A 17,857-nucleotide genomic window follows, 5' to 3' on the forward strand; every position below is an offset into this window, starting at 1 on the left:
CTTGTCTATAAAATATTTTGGTCAAAATCTTCCTGGTCATTTTTTCCTCTGGTATTTTTTTTTAATTGTTGTACTCACCATCTTCCATTCTATTAATAACTCTTGCCATTTTAATCTCCACCCCTACTTTCTCTCCCACTCTAGTTATCAGTGAAATTGGCCATTGTTTCGATTTTCCATGTGAGCTTGAATGACTTTTGAATTTAGTTTTCTGGCAAACATTTTATTAGGAAACAATTTGTTTTAAACTCTTCCTTTAAAAGGTTGGTCAACCTAGGTCCATTTACTGAATTATTTAATTTTCTTTCTTGCCTACTCTAGGCCTTATATAAAATTCTTCCTCTTAGTATATAAAACAACTAAGTGTCTGTTAACATTTACTTGTTAATTTAGGAATAAAGCCATCTTTTTAGAATCAGTATTTTCATCTGTCTTTTTGAATTTGATAGCCCAGTTATATCTTTTTACTATGTATGCTCTGACAGTCTGAAAGAAAGAAGGTTTGGGGGTAGAATGCAAGCGTGGTTCAGCTTATTATCTTATTTTAGAAAATTCTTTATACTTTACCCTTATTTCTGTGTGTGGTTTTAAAACAAACCATCTCTCCCTCTTTTCTCCTCCGAGAAAAAACTCATAAAATTCAAAATAACTAAGGGAAAGCCATAATTATAGTCTGGATATTAACTGCTATATTTCACTATCATGTCTTAGCTCCCTTTTCTGCACTTTGAGCCTCCTACTACGTTAATGCTGTTCTGGTACAATTGTTAACATATTTAATGTAAACATTTAACTTTGACTCTTCTGGAATTTTACTTTTTTCTTAAACTGTAAACTAAAATATAGAAATTATCGATCCCTGAAAACCGTCTAAACATACTCGGATTTTCCCCCCTTTGTCTCACCTTTCCCAGTAATGACTCAGACGTGTATAAAGATCAAATATCATTATTGCCAAATGAACAAGATCTGGTGAGAGAAGAAGCCCAGAAAATGAGCAGCCTTTTACCAACTATGTGGCTTGGAGCTCAGAATGGCTGGTAGGTGCCAATGCTTTTAATGTAGTATCTTTAGTCTTTTAGCTTTGCTTTTGAAATCAGAGTAAAATGTGGTACATATAAATACAAACAAAAGTACATATTAAAGTAAAGAATTTTATATACACAATTTTGAGGTTCTGTTGCAACTACCTCATAAACTGAACTTATATTGGTTCTGAATGGTGAACCATATATTTTTTTTTTATCACAGTGTTCCTTTTATATAATATTCTTGGAAGAAGAGGTAAATAAAAATTTTAAATCTGGGTAATCCAGAAATAGAAGATCCTGAACTGCACAGAGACAGAATTTTTGATGCATACATAAAAGGCTTGAGTGTTGTTCAGGAAATACCCAGGATTGAACTAATGTATTTGGGTTCAGGAAGGCCCAAATCCAAATATAATTTTTTAGTAGAGTTATTTGGAAAACCAATCTGAAAGCTTAGGAGCTGATAACTAACATTACATGGTTCATTCACTTTCTAGCAATGTGGGGAATTTTACAAAATTGCATGTTTCCAAAGATTAGGCAGGGTCACTAGCGTACTTTTTTCATGTGGGTCTAATACTATAAAATGAAGGGTTAGAAAACTTTTTCCATGTAGAATCAGATAAGAAATATGTTAGGCTTTGGGCCATATGATTCTCAGCTGTGCTGCTGTGGTGTAAAAGCAGCTTATTGTGTCAACATGTAAATGGATCAGTGGGACAGTGTTGTAGTAAAACTTGATTTATGGGTACTGAAGTATGAATTTCATATGGATATCATGTGTCATGAAATACTTTCTGATTTTTTCCAATCATTTGAAAATGTAAAAACCATTTTTAGTTTGCAGACAGTACTATGACAGGTGGCGGGCTGTGTGTGTCCTGCAGCCATAGTTTTGCCACTCCCTGTTTTGGACCGCTCTGTCATCAGAAAGCTATAATTTAGTCTAGTAGAAAAGTAAAATAATCTCTTTAAATAGATTTTAGCCAAGGACTCTGAAGTATGGGGTAACCTCAGACCACCTGACCCTGCATTAGTATTCTAGCTCTGGCTTTTCATTCTTCATATGTTTCTGTTTGTTTAAGCAGCTTATTTCTGTGCCTTAGGTCTGCCTTTACTCTCGTTGTTTTTCCTAAAATTTGTACTTCACTAATACCTCTTTCCTCCTGAAGGAACTTCATGGTCGTTATTATATATAAGCAATGACTTGATGTTCTCTTTGCCTTACCAGTCTTGATTTTGTTCTTGCAGTTTGTATGTCCATTCATCTGTAGCCCAGTGGAGGAAATGTCTCCATTCTATTAAACTTAAAGATTCGATTCTCAGTATTGTGTAAGTTTTATTTTAGAAATTCTTCCTTTAAAAAATATGTGTTTTGATATAAACTAGATTTTAAGATTGTTAAAGCTAAGATGTTCTAAATGACTAAATCAATATCCAGGTTTGTTTTTACCCTCTTTATAGAATTAGAGAAGTTGAGTGAGATTGAAAACCAACTAGAAAGTAAAATACTAAACTTTATAAGTAGAAGACAGAACTTGCCAGGTTGATTCCTTACCACAGTGTGAGTTCTTTAGTACTTTGGGGAGAAAAACCAATGAATGCCTATTTATTTTTGTTTTGGAATATTCCTTTTACTTTGTGAACGTATTGATTGATGCGTTTACTAGTCCTTTTCTATGTTTACTATCAAAAATCAGTTTGTCTCTTAAGTCACAGAGCTGATTCTTAGTTGTACTCAAGGTGTGTGTCTGGTTTGTGGACCTTTTCTTGATAGTCTTCAACAAAGCCTGGAGTTTGAGACAGAAAGTGAGCGCCTGAATTACCACATGTGCTATTTATTTAGTTCAGTTGACATTTTCATAGCAGTACTTTCTCATTGAAGAAAAGAGTGTTCATTTAGGCTCTGATATAAACACCTTATCTGTCATATACTGGCCCTCTGAGAGCCTCTGAACTAGTTCAGTAGCATGTGGTCCTTTCTGTATTCCCAAATGGAGAGTTCTGAAATCTTCTTTCCTGCTTGCAGACATGTGAAAGGAATTGTGTTAGTGGCCCTGGCGGATGGCACCCTTGCAATCTTTCACAGAGGAGTTGGTGAGTTCTTATAAATATATTACATGTGCACTTATTCCTTAGCAAAAGCATTTTCAAGCAGACTAGCTCCATGTGTTTTGAAGAAATGATGTTTAATAGGAGAAAGAGTAAAGGTTTAAACTGAATACTAACAACTTATGACATGAGTAAACATGTGAGTGCCTGCCTAGTGGTATGCATTAACGGTATAACGTCAGTGAAAATATGCTTACCGTAATGAGCAAGTAGTTTAGCATTTCATGGTCTTCTTATATAATGTGATATGGAGACATTTATTTTTCATTCGTATACTTATTCATTTGGGAGAAATTTAGGAGAGGGTACGTTTTTCATTTTTCCCTTATTTAAAAAATAATTTGCATCCACTTATATTTGGTAAGTATTTAAAATAATTTTTAATTGGGTAAGGTTTAATAACTTTCATGTCACGTTATTTCTATTCTTTCCCTTTCATACCAGTGTTTCTACCATCTGTAGACAGAGGGTCGTGGTGTCAGGAAACCTGCTTTGAGTGAATTAAATTAGGGGAATTAAGCATGTAACACTTCGTAACTCCTTGCTACCTGTATCACCCAAAAGTGATACTTCATTTCCTACCTGCTGGGTTGGTAGATCAGATCAGGGAAATATTATTAAAACATAGATATGCTAAATTTGGATTTTAGCAAGGTTTTTCCCCAGTCTCATAGCCTTTTGTGCTTGGAGAAATGTGAGGCAGACGACATAGTACTAAGGTGGCTTTGTAACTGCCTGGTACCTAGAGATTGCTGGTGAATGACTACATAGCAAAATGAGTACAAGGCCCCTGTTTGACCTTATTTAGGCCCTTTACAGACTACCTGACTTTAGTCCTCACAATAATTTATGAGGAAGATTCTGTTGTCATACTCATTTTATAGATGAGGAAAGTGAGGTATAGAGTATTTTAATTACTCATTTCCGCTCACTCAGCTAGTAAGTGTAGAGCCTTAGAAAAAATGGAATAGTAAGTGTTTTGGTAAACTGAATCCAAAATTATATTGACAACAAGACAAAGTATATTTAATAAGGATAAATGTAAAGTCCTGCATTTGGGTTTGGAAGAGTAAGATCGAGGATACATGTCTGAAGAGTGAGAATTATGTAAATGTTGACTACAAACTCAATACAAGTTAGTTAACATCTTAAGTCTCAGAAATTAGTGTCCAGAACAGGGCTGATGATAATCCTGCTCCACTCTGGTAGATAGGCAACATTAAATAGACATGGACAAAGCAGAGTTAGGACGAGGGGGCCATAAACTATGAAATGTGCAAAACACATGCCAAGGACACTTGGTTTTGAAAGTAGAAGACATACAGCAGTAACAAAGAAATTGGGCTGGATTTATTCTTTGTTTCTGTTGGGCAAAACTATAGACTAATGGGCGATTACATATAAGAAGGCAGACTTTAGCTAGGTATGGGGAATGTTTTTAAGATAGTTAATAGCTTTCTGAAAGTGGAACAGCTACTTTGTGAGGCAGTATGTTTTCTTTCACTGAAATTGTTCAAGCAAAGCTACAAAGCAAAGCAAGCGTCATGGTTTTTTCTCATTTGTATTTCTGTCATCACAAAAATTACATAGTATACACGATTCCTGAAGTGTTAGCAGTGAGTTGCCCTTGACTTCTACTCAAGAGAATACATCCAAATGCAAGCAAGCGAGAGAAATGATATCCTAAAAATAACTTTAAATGTATTTCAATCCTTAAAATAAACAGATAACTCATAACTGATTTATCTCATCACTGCTATTGAGAGCATGGGGACTCAGGTATTGGGTGGCAGGTTGGACCAGATGACCTTTGAGGTCTCTTTCACCTCTACAGTGTATAGAATAAGAGAACTCAGTCTCTGCAAATAAAAGATGCATTGAATACATGGTACGTGGGGGTGTTTCATAATGTTTTTTTGTGTGTTAAAATTGAGTAAAAGGTGGTGTGCATTAAGTAATTATCTATTTCTTAATTTAAAGATGGGCAGTGGGATTTGTCAAACTATCACCTGTTAGATCTTGGACGGCCTCACCATTCCATCCGATGCATGACTGTGGTACATGACAAAGTCTGGTGCGGCTATAGGAACAAAATCTATGTGGTTCAGCCAAAGGCCATGAAAATAGAGGCAAGTTAACCCATGTTTTCTGTACTTACTGAATTTATGCTTCCTGAGGATTCTAAGACTAATTATTTTCAACTTCTTCAGAGATCATTTTCTGAACCTATGTGTTTTAGGGTACTTAAGTGATATATTGATGACATCTTAGCTTTCTATGTTATTTTACCTTTTTCACCACTTTTGACTATGAGGGTGGGAAGTTTCTTAAAGGAAGAAATTTAAAACATGCGTGTTTAAATGTGCGTCTAATATCCATAGATGCATACATGCATTGTTTGAATACTCGGTTCTCTGCCATGTGTATTTAGGCATGTGTATTTAGGCAAGCCCATATATGTGTCGAAGATGGAGAAATAATATTGCAGTGGGAATTTGTTGTAAAAATAAAAACTTCTTAGCATTGCTTTCTTTCAAAAGTTTTACAATACAATAAATTCATTCCAGTTGTTTTAAAAAAGAAAAGCTTACAAAAGGAAAATTTTAAGGTGAAAGGTCTCCACCCTTGGTCCCAAATCTCATTCCCTTACCTAACAGTCCCAAAGTTAACCATTTGGTGTTTATTTTTCAGATCTATTCCTTACATGCAGAGATGCACACGCGCGCGCGCGCGCACACACACACACACACACACACAGCAATGTAGGTTCCTTTTGTTTAATTATAAATAGGATCTTCATGTATTTCTCTATAACTATGTAGAATCTTGAGGTCAAATTCACTCTTTTGTTGAATACTGTTACGTGGATGTGCTAGTATTGCCTTCCTAAGTGTTGAAATCCAACATCTTTTAGTTCTAGTTCTTTGTTGTTCATTTTGTTTTGCAGGAAGATAAAAGCAATTGTGTATATAAGAGTGATCATATTTAGTAGACAATATATATGCTCTTTCAATATGCATTCTGACATATTTTTTGTGTTAATAAAAGTAACATTATGATTGAACAATCTTTCCTAGAAATCATTTGATGCACACCCCAGGAAGGAGAGCCAAGTGCGGCAGCTTGCGTGGGTGGGTGATGGTGTGTGGGTCTCCATTCGTTTGGACTCCACACTCCGTCTCTATCATGCACACACTTATCAACATCTACAGGATGTGGACATTGAGCCTTATGTAAGCAAAATGTTAGGTAAGCTTCCAAAGCGTTTGTTTTTGTCATTTAAAGAAAGTGTTTTATTTTCAAATGGTCTCAAATGCTAGATAGAACCAATAAATGAGTTCAGCTCTTATCATGAAAAATGTCAGGCAGATGCTTCATCTTCCCTGAGGTTATTGGGATCATTTTTGACTCATCTGTTATTTCCCAGATCTGATCCATCACCAGGAACTGTCGAGTCTGCCTCCCAAAATATCTTAAATCAATTACTTCTTTATCTCTACCTCTACCCCTGTAGACCAGGCCACCATTTTTTCCCCACTGGATAACCATGAACTTCCTAACTGTCTCCCTGTTTTCATTGCAGTGTGTTCTCTGCATAGTAACCGATGTACAGTATCACTGGGACTTGCACTTACATATTTAGAATATTCCTGCCTTTAGGTGAGGTGATATTATGTGGCATGACCAGAGGATCTAAATGGCCTGAACCAGGTGTGCTGTATCCATACAGTGAAATATTATTCAGCCATAAGAAGGAATGAAGTCCTGATATGTGCTGCAATATGGATGAATCTTGAAAATACTGTGCTAAGTTGAAGGAGCTGGACACAAAAGGCTACATGTTATATTATTTCATTTATATGAAATGTCCAAATTAAGCAAATTTGTAGAGACAGAAAGTAGGTTAGTGTTTGCCAGGGGCTAGGGGAAGGGCTATGAGGAATGGCTGCTAATGGGTACCAGTTTTCTTTTTGGGCTGATGAAAATACTCTAAAATTGATTTTGGCCATGGTTGTATGACTGTGAATATCTAAAACCTACTGAAGTAGTTTTTTTGTCTGTGACATTGTTACTATGTACTTAAAATTTGTTTTAATTGTGGTAAAATACATATAACATAAAACTTACCATCAAAATAATTTTTAAGTGTTCACTTTAGTGGCATTAAGTACATTCACATTGTTGTGCAACCAACACCACCATCCATCTTTCCCCTTCAAAAACTGAAAACGTACCCATTAAACAATTCCCCGCTCTTTCTTTCCACTGGCAACTGCCACTGGCACCGGCAGCTGCCATTCTGCTTTCTCCGTCTATGATCCTGACTGCTATGGCTACCTTATATAAGTGGAATCATTTAGAATTTGTTCTTTTGTGACTAGCTTGTTTCACTTCATGTGATGTCCTCAGGGTTCATCTGTGTTATGTTTCAGAATTTCCTACCTTTTTGAGGCTAATATTCCATTGTATGTATACACCACATTTTGTTTGTTCATTTGTCCATTGATAGACACTTGGGTTGTTTCCATGTTTAGGCTATTGTGAATGATGCTGCTATAAACATAAATGTACAAATAAAAAGAATGAATGAATGAATGAATACCTAGACCACTTTCCTCACTCATTCTTTTCTACCCACATTGACCCAAACTCAACAAGTTCCATCCCATTTCAGGATTCTCCTATTAATTTAAAGACAGACAGTGGCATTTGTCCTGTCCTGTCCTCTGCTTGAGAAGTTCTTGGTCCTTTTCACTTGTCTTTCAGACCATAGCTTTCATGTCACATCCAGAAGAGACCTTTTCTTGTCTCCTAGTTTGATTTAGGTCCTCTTATACTTTTTCTTCATGGGCTTATCACCATTGTGGTTGCACTGGTATTACGTGATTCTTGTTTACGGTCTCTCTCCCCCAACAATCCCCATGAAGGGGAGTGACCATTCTGGCTTGTTTGTGCCCCACTGTATCTTTAGCTCCTAATGCAGAGCTGTAGGAATATTAGACGTCATAAATGATTCTTTTATGAAGAGAGATTGCATCAGTGATTTTTGACCTTTTTAGGATCTTTGCCCTCAGGAAACCTTATGTGATAGCTATGTACCCTCCCTGAAATCAGGCATGTGTACACATAGACTAACCCCAGGGGTAACTTTTGACCATAGGTGAAAGATCTCTGGCTTAGACTGAATAGAGTTAAGCTTCCTACTAACACTGTGATTCTGTGATCATATTCTCACCTTTTACAGGTTGAACTTATAAGTGACTAAAAGCTGTTTATCTTAAATATTATCTGTTTAATAATTTTGCCTCTCAAATCCCAGAAATCAAGATGTTATAAAAATTTTCTTGAAATGAAGAAGTACATCCACTCTCCCTAAGTTATGTATATATGGTTTTCTAAAATTTCTGAACTGTTATTGAACCTAAATATGTGAACAAGGAAAGAGGATAGGTTTTGTTAGCAAAGATTATTTTTATCTATGCAAAGAAATTTAAGGCAAACCAGAACTTTTTTAGCTTGAACAATTAAAGAACATTTGATTTCCCAACTTAGTAAATGCTGTTTTTGTTGAGGGTGTTTTGTTTTGTGTTTTGGTTAGGTTTGCTTTTGTTGCTCCCTAATTAAATCCTGTGCCATATTTCCTGATTCATAATATCTTCCTTCTGAATGATACTGTAATAATGCCAGCCACGTTTAGAATTTTCTTTCCTTTTAACCGTGAATTGCCAAATAGGTGATAAAGCCAAATGAGAGTTTGCTTTGATGCATATGTTTAAGAAACGTCCAACTAGCTCTGGACACATTTCATCTTTGTAATATTAATCCAGCTTACTCTAGGAATCCGGTACCTAAAACATGATCCACTCTAGTGTCTCAATAAAATGTTTTCCCCCTGCTGTTACAGGTACTGGAAAACTGGGCTTCTCTTTTGTGAGGATCACAGCTCTTATGGTGTCTTGCAATCGTCTGTGGGTGGGGACAGGAAACGGTGTCATTATCTCCATCCCACTGACAGAAAGTAAGTATATTTTCACCTGATTGTCATAGTGCATATAGGAGAGTTGTAGAAAACAGTCATTTCCAGAATTCAGGCAGAAGGAAGTGTTTGGCATTCACAGCTCCGATAATTCAGAAAATCAAGCTGGTGGCAAAGATCTATCATTCTTTCACTCTATAAAACTTATGAACTGTAACAACAGTTTCCATGTATCAGGAACCAATATTTATAATTTAAAAGTTTTTCATTCTGAGAAGCTCTTTTATTCAATTCAGTAATCACAATTGTATTTCATCTTTTAAAGAAAGGTTGAAATTCATTTTTTTCCTGCTTTATTATACAAGTATCCAAAAATACTACCTAACATTCATCCTGGTTTTTTTTTGGGGGGGGGGGGTTTTCATATCTTCTTGGCAGTTAGTTTAGGATAATTAATTCCATTTGGCTTATTTGGGGTTTAGAAAAAGTTATGGGAGGAGTTTCTCAGGAGGACAGCATGCCCTTCCTTGTGCTGGTGACATGTCATCTATCCGGTATTTGAAAAGAATGTGAACAAAATGTACATTGTATGGTTTTTTTTTTTTTATTATGTTCCATTAATTTTTTTTGTAAACAAAATAGACGTTTTATGTTTCTTATGTTCCATTACATTCATCATTCATTAAGTAAGTGTTTTTGTGTTGCAAAATTCATGGGCAGGAAATGGTTTGAAAATAAGTGCCTTAAGTCCATAAAATAAGTTAATAAATACCTCGGAATCACCCTACCTTTTTTCAGGGGAAAGGGAGGAGGACTGGAAGGTGGTTTATCTAGCGTCTCTAAAGAACCTAAGTTCTTAATCCCAGCTGTCTTTCCTGCAATTACTTATAAATCTACATGTTTAGACCACTTACAGCCTAAGAGATTCTAGGATCCCTGGAGTTCATTTCAGTTCTTTATAAAAGAGAGTTCATTTTAGCCTGATTAGTTGAATGAGATTTCTTAAAGAAAAAAAGGGAAATATTAGCATTTAGGAAATGCTCCCCATTAAGTTCTTATTAGCTTATAAAGCACTGAAATTGCTTTATATTAAGAAAAATAAAATCACAGTAAATGAAATTGTGCTTTTTGAGCAGAGATATTTGATAGAGGCTTTGGTAAGAACTTTGAGTGTTACTTGGTATTATACCAAGGTGGATTTTATTAGGTGCTTTGGGCTCTGAGTTGCCAGATGGAAGACGCTGAGAGTGGCGGCTCATAGTAATTCTTCTCCTCCCTGTCGTGCACCTCTCCATGTCCCCTTTCCTCCTCTCTCACTTTAGCCGTAATCCTCCACCAGGGACGTTTACTGGGGCTGAGGGGTAAGTGCAGATCCTGAACCAACTCTTCCTCCTGGCTTCTGATAGCCACTACGAGGCTGCTCTCACGTCTCTAGATCCCCTCTTGAATGTTCCTAAATGTCATCCACTCGCAGTCCCTGCATCGCAGCAGGTGTTTTGTTTTTGTTTTTTATTTGATGTCTGTTACATGGCCACCAAACTACTGCTCAGCAGCTTAGTCTATTGATCTCTTTTCGTTGCAGCTGAACTTTCTTTCAGACTTTTTTCCTTGCAATAAAAACACAAAACATCTCTTAAAACTGTCATTAATCTACATTATTTACTCTTATTACCAGTCATGTTTCTTTCATTCACTTACTGGCCCATGGAATGGGGATGTTTTGTGAGTCTGGTCATTCTAAAATAATCCAGCAAACCACCAGTCTGGCATAAATAAAAGCTACTTTATTGTAGTGGCTGGATCCTTTTAAGCACAGTTTTTACCACCCCCTCAAGGGAGATATTCTTACCATAGGGGAGAAAAAAACAGAAGATAAACTATAAAAATTTTATTTGAAAATATGCCCATTTACTTTAAATATGTAACTGGTTAGTGTTCTAAAATGGGAATTAAGAAACAAAACAGACATACCTAAGAATCAAATCTGTTTTCTTTTGTTAACTAAAATGATTTTTAAAAAATTCATAGAGATGTGTTTAAAGGGTAAGCACAGTTATTGCTAGACTGGCAAAATCCCCTACTCCATTTACTGAGGTACTTAAAATAACTAGCATGCTGTATATCTCTTTTTTCCAGCTTTGTCTTGAATTGGCATTGCTGCCTTTGTTTTATCTCAACTGGCTGTAGCTTTTAGATAATATCATAAGGATTAACCAGTAACCTCTTGCATCATTACTGCTTCTAGGGGAAAATATTTGGTATTTGGTTTTTCTGTTGCAGCAAATAAAACCTCAGGAGCACCGGGAAATCGTCCTGGTAGCGTGATCCGCGTATATGGTGATGAAAACAGCGATAAAGTGACTCCAGGGACATTTATACCCTATTGTTCAATGGCACATGCACAGCTTTGCTTCCACGGGCATCGAGATGCTGTGAAATTCTTTGTGGCTGTCCCAGGTGAGTTAGATTATTCTCTTGAGAAGTTGTATATAATTTTCTCTCCTCTGTCCTTCGGTTCCACTACCTACTCTGATTATAAATAGTGGAATTACAAATCATTCCAATATAATATTATGAAATGTTCCATAATGGAGATACAAATAAATATTCACTGTAGGAATATTTGAATGAAGTTGTTTAGAAATGCTGCTCTTTCCTCCCCCACCCTCCCAAGAAAACTTCTTGATTTTTAATTAAGAGACCTGCTTACTTTTGAAAAGCAATGGGATTATTTTGTCACCACAGGATACTAAACACGGTCTTGACCTAATAAAGGAGATCACCAAGAAGAAGCCCCTATCATCAAGGCTGTGTGCAGGAAGAGATGGAGAATGTGCTCTGATACTTTTATTGGTGTTGTGGCAAAGATCATTAATAGACTGGGAGTCTGGGAGTCTGGGAGTCTGGGAGTCTGGGCCCTCTGGCTCACCACTTGCCTTGAGCAAGTCACATACCTTCTAAGACTCATTCCTCCTTTCCTTAAGTGGATGTGATTAATATCTACTGTCTGCCGGCCTCATTTGTTGTGAAAATTAATGAAAGTGCTTTGAGAACTATAAAGTACTATCCAGATGTAAAATGTTCTGAATATTAAAAGTACTAAAATGATGTTACCATTTGTAAGCAGAACCCTTACTTTGAAATTTTTTCTCCCATAAGAGGCAAATTTCGGAGTTAGACAGAGTTCAGATATGATCTCACCACCCAACTAACTATGTGACATTGAACATAGTAGTGTCCCAGTGTATTAGTTCTTCAGAGAAACAAAACCAACTGGGCTTTGGGGCTGGGGAGGAAATTGGCTCATGTGATTATGAGGGCTGACAAGTTTGAAATCTGCAAGACAGGCTGGTATGCTGGAGACCCAGGAAAGAGTTGATATTGCAGCTTGAATCCAAAAGCAGTCAGGAGGCAGAATTCCCTCTTCTTTGGGGGAAGCTTTGTTTTTCTTTTAAGACCTTCAGCTGATTGGAAGAGACCCACCCACATTATGGAGAGCAATCTGCTTTACTCATATCTAAAAAATATCTTCACAGCAATATCTAGACTGGAGTTTGACCAGATACTTGGGCACCATATCCTAGCCAAGTTGACAAATAAAATTGACCATCACACTTATTTTCCCAAGGATGTTTCAAAGATTAGATGATCAGGGCTGGCCCACGGTACCCTAGTTACTCAGTATTCTTAGCAACATGGTAATGAGCTTCATGGTAATGAGCTTCCTGAAACATATATCTTGTATTTTTGTATAGTTATTTTCTTAGGATAAATTCCTAGAAATGGAATTGCTGGTAATAGTGGGTTTTTTTGTTTTAAAAATAAGAAATGAAATGGCATAGGTCACCTTTGAGTCTTCTTTATATCCCTTCAATCCCATTCCCTTCCCTTTTCCTCTCCATTTCTAACCTCCTGCCCATGTTTTTATACTTTCACTACATTTGACTATATCTATAAACAATATATGTACTTTTTTTGTTTTCGAATTTAGCTTAAATGTTTTGTTATATATTCTTCTGCAATTTCTTATTTTTTGAGTTTTATCGAATTTATACATAAAAATCAAGTTCCATTTAACTGTGGTATTCTAACATCTGACTTACATGTGCTACATTTTATTCATTCTCCTGCTGATGGACTTCTCATTTTTTTCCTCTTTTCCTGCACTATTAAAAACTATTGCAGCAGACCTCTTTGTGCACATGGGGAAGACTTCTGTTGGGTATAAATCTGGAAGTAAAATTGGCAACGTTATTGTTTGTTGACCAGTTGGCCCTAAGGATTAAACCATTCAGGTTGGCCTTATTGTCATACCACTGTGCTCTTGCTTCTGTGGCAGAACTAACAGTTCTCTCTGGTAGGACTGATTTCTACCACAATTTAATTTGAGTAATGCATGAATGAGATACTGTGGGACTAAATCAAACTGTCCTTGTTCACTTTCAACATAAATTAATTTTTTAAGGTGTGTTGCATCATAGGATTGTGTCCTGCTGTCTCCTGGAGGTGTGGTCTGTGTCATTTGATCAAAGGACAGCAGATTGTGACAAGAAAAAACAATACCCCACAGTCAAAGCTTTCTCAGAGGGATGTCAGTAGAGCTTATAGCGTGAATAATATTTGAAGGTTTTGCTCTACTATTTTAAGCTCAAAGGTTCTACCTTAGAACTTAAACATTAAACGTTATAGCAAATGACACATTTACCAGTGATTTTATTTACATAATCTAAATAAAAATAAGATGTACTTTTCTTAAATGTGAAAGGAAAACCATGGATTTGAAATAAATATAAATATTAATTAGGAATATCCAAGCTCATAAGCTTAAGGTAAAGACTTTTTTCAGTCTTTTACACAAATCCACATATGCCCTCTCAGGGGAGAGACCTTTTCCCTGTCCCTCAGATCAAAGGACGTAGATTGTAAAAGTCTGAAGCAGGCAGCCAAGACTAGCCTGACCATAAATAGATTTTATACTGTGTTTTTGACCTGTGTCTACTTTCATACGAAATGGCTTCACTTAGATTTTCAAATTGGGCTCCTATGACCTTTATAAATGTTTTCCGATCATGCAGAGACTTCTATCATCCCCAGTACTTTGGTTGTATTAGATTATACTTACCTTTTGTTCAGTTTTCCAAAAATATTCAGAAAAAGTGAGTCTTCTCACCCAGTCTGTGGAAAGTAATATTTATTTCTGATCCTTTATAAATAGGTCAAGTCGTCAGCCCACAGAGTGGCAGTAGTGGCACAGATCTAACGGGTGACAAAGCAGGGGCATCTGCACAGGAGCCTGGCAGCCAGACGCCCTTGAAGTCTATGCTTGTCATTAGTGGAGGAGAGGGCTACATTGACTTCCGGATGGGTAAGCTAGTGGTTCTGGGACTGCAATTTCCACTATGTTTTGTGACTTGGATGTTCACCCACAGTAAACAAGAAACCAGTCTGATAAGTGCTTTCTAGGATGCTTTCTTTAAATTCTTTTCTTGGAAAAGAACTTATATATTTCTTTCCTCCCTCCCTCCCTCCCTCCCTCCTTTCCTCCTTCCTTCCTTCCTTCCTTCCTTCCTTCCTTCCTTCCTTCCTTCCTTCCTTTCTTCCTTCCTTCCTTCCTTCCTATACTACAGTGTATTTGTTTGAAGGAGCATTAGAAGCTAGCAAAGATTTGTCATATATTGAGGTATATGTGAAGAGCTTAAGATATGGGGTCAGAAGGCCTTGGCAAATCATTCAACCTCCCAGAACCTTAGTTTCCTCACCTGTAAAATGGAGAAATAGAAATACATCATAAAGCGTTGTTTTTATCAAAATTGATTTTTTATTTGTTCATTTTCCCACCTTATAAATATTATCAACTATGTGCTTGTCAGCCTTAAGCTTGAGATACAGAAACAGTGTCTCCCTCCAATAGATTATAGAATAGTGCAGAGAGAGAAGTGTGTTAATAAACAAATATTAGCGATGCTATGACAGGAGCAACGGTGGTCCAGAAATGATGCTTGAGGTTACTCAACACCAAATATTGTTTCTCTAAAGAATTGAGTTAGGGAGGGGGATGGGGAAGGCTGGGGATTTGGCATTCTGAAGTAAGAGACTAACTTGACCAAAGGTTGAGAAGTGTCAAAGCACCTTAATTGAAGAAAAGTTATTTAAAAGTGACCAGAGCATGGAGTAGAAGCAAGTACAAATTTGACCAGAGATAAGTCTAGAAAGGGAGGGAGAGGCTAGATTATGGAATGCTTTTATATATCAAATTAATGAGTTTGCCTTTTGATCTTTAAAGCCAAGGAAAACTATTGGAGGCCTTTAAATAGAAGAGCAATGTGATTAGATTTGTGTGGAAGATAGATTGAAAGTATGAGACTAGAAATAGGGAAATGAGTTAAGGAAAAGTGAATAACTGATTAAGATAGTAATAATAGGAATGGGTAAGTGGCATGATGGGAAATTGGTTAGTACAGTCATGCACTCCTTAATGAAGGGGGTACGTTTTGAGAAATGCATCGTTAGACAATTTCGTAGACTACACGTGCACAACTAGATAGTATAGCCTATCACTCCTAAGCTACAAGCCTGTGCAGCATATTACTGTAGAAAACAACAGGAAATTAAGCACAAGAAAAAATTATGCAGTCATATAAATACAAGGTATATGAGCTGCTGCTGGTGTAATACAGCATACTGTTTTACAGCAAACTTTTTTTTTAATAAGTAGAAAGAAATACACTCTAATAAAAAGTGTAGTATAGTAAATACAAAAACCAGTGACATGGTTGTTTATTATCATTATCAAGTATTATCTACTGCACAGAATTGTGTGTGCTATACTTTGATATGACTGAATGTGCACTAGGTTTGTTTACATCATCATCACCACAAAACGTGAGTACTGCATTGCACTATAACGTCACTGGGCGACAGGAATTTTTGGCTCCATTGGGACCACCATCTGGAATGCCATCATGACTCTCACAGATGTGGGGAAAGAGGAAAGTATTCATTTACTCAGATAAGGACTATCAGAGCAGAATAAGCAGATTTGGAGGAAGGGAAAAAGGAATTTCGTGTTGGATATGTTGACCTTGAAGAGCATGGGACTAGGTAGAAAGTGTTCACTGGGCTTTTGGGTATTTTCTGGGAGGAATTTGGGAGCTGTTCTCCTGTAGTGGTACTACAAGCCACAAGGGTTGATGAGTTCACCCAAGGAGTGTGGATACAGGCTAAAAGAACTGTGTGTTAATATACCCCATTTAAAGGATCATTAGAGCTTGTAAAACGATCTAAGAAGAAATGGCCCAAAAGGTACAAAGAAAACACATAGAGTTGATTTTGTGACAGTCTAGAGCTTTGTAAACTGTAAAGCACCGTGGTAAATTTATTTGCCCTGAGTGAAGAGATCCTTCAAACTGGCCTAAAATTAACAGAGATTCAAAAGTTCCTAAACATGAAGTTTTAAAGAATATAATGTTATAGATCAGTGACAGATACTTATTTTAGTTATAAATAACTGTAAAAACAAAGTATAAAATTTAGGGTCATGTAAATGACAGCGTGCCACATGTAATTAGTATGTACTAGAATAACTGTGATGCAAAAAAGCTTATTGACACGTTTTTAAGGGAAATGTTAAGTTTAGGAATTGATTGATTCTGGTGATGTTACCAGGAATGAAGTCTCTTAGAAGTATTTTAAATAGTTGACGTCTGGTGCAGGATTGAATTCCTTTTTAAAGAGGAACTTCATTTGGCTGGGGTTATTTTTAGAGTTTTTTTTGGAGTGCAGCATGGCAGTTGGAACCATACAAAGTATGTTATGTTAATAAAATCTCTGTCGTTTTTCCATTTCCACTAAAAATTTCTTCCATTGTAGATTCTGAAAATAATATAAAAAATGGCTTAAACAGGTTTGTCATTATCTCTGCTTAATCCAACGTTAAAAATGGCCTTGTCTTAAAGCATAGGTTAATTTTAATAGTAAACGTGCTCTAAAATATAAAAAATTTAATTTGATTTTTTTTGTTCCCTTTATTTTTTCATTTCCTGTAACATATGAACAATGAAAAATTGATCCCAACAGTCCCAATATTTTTAATGAACTAAGTAGGATGTAGAGACCTTAAAAAACAGGGTAATTTCTAAAAACAAAACCTTTAAAACGAAACTCAAAAAACAAATACTAACAATCTTTTGTCTCAGCCAATTTATTTATTATTGTAATTCTTTAAAATTTAAAAACCAAACTTGATTTTTTTATATGCTAAATACTTGATTATATTTCAGTTCAAAAACTGGATTTTGTCTTGAGTCTTAAAGCATGCTCCTCTCTACAGTTTGACATTGCCGTTAAAAGCCACTAGGAGGTGGTTAAGGGAGAGTTTGGCCTGCTGAGAAAAATGAAATGTTTATGGTTATTTTTCTGCTACTGTGACTAGCTAGCTGACAGTATCAGTGTTCTTTGGCTTTTTTTTTTTTTTTTCATAGTTGAAATTCGGGTGAGACACATCTCAGAATTCTAGTGGGTCAGCATTATAGCTTTGTCCCTTGTTGTTTAAGTTGGTAGGATTCTGCCGGGTTGTCACAGGGCTGTGCCAGGACAACCCTGCTCCCTAACGATGTGTTTACAGGGAGGGGTGTGGCGTGCTTGCACCAAGCCCTGGAGTACAGCGTCATCATCAGACTCACTCAGCTACTCCCGGAAGAACCTCTAGTCCGTCTGTACCTGGGCCTCATTTCTTTAT

General features: G+C 36.4%; 1 protein-coding gene across 11 annotated transcripts in view; it reads left to right on the plus strand.

Moving 5' to 3' along the window:
- SPAG9 (sperm associated antigen 9) overlaps nt 1–17,857 on the plus strand; it is a 113,360-nt gene that overhangs the window by 91,385 nt on the left and 4,118 nt on the right. For 6 of the 11 annotated variants that reach the window (XM_036222055.1, XM_036222054.1, XM_036222063.1 and 3 more), the window contains 9 exons: nt 915–1,040; nt 2,283–2,363; nt 3,061–3,128; nt 5,124–5,272; nt 6,221–6,392; nt 9,049–9,162; nt 10,443–10,481; nt 11,401–11,577; nt 14,336–14,485. In XM_036222055.1, coding sequence (XP_036077948.1) covers nt 915–1,040; nt 2,283–2,363; nt 3,061–3,128; nt 5,124–5,272; nt 6,221–6,392; nt 9,049–9,162; nt 10,443–10,481; nt 11,401–11,577; nt 14,336–14,485 — 1,076 coding nt within the window. The remainder of the gene's footprint in view (nt 1–914; nt 1,041–2,282; nt 2,364–3,060; nt 3,129–5,123; nt 5,273–6,220; nt 6,393–9,048; nt 9,163–10,442; nt 10,482–11,400; nt 11,578–14,335; nt 14,486–17,857) is intronic. The other 5 variants (XM_036222057.1, XM_036222056.1, XM_036222064.1 and 2 more) reach the window with 1 other exon arrangement.

The sequence above is a fragment of the Rousettus aegyptiacus genome, unplaced genomic scaffold (assembly GCF_014176215.1).
Source record: "Rousettus aegyptiacus isolate mRouAeg1 unplaced genomic scaffold, mRouAeg1.p scaffold_m13_p_6, whole genome shotgun sequence".
NCBI lineage: Eukaryota > Metazoa > Chordata > Mammalia > Chiroptera > Pteropodidae > Rousettus > Rousettus aegyptiacus.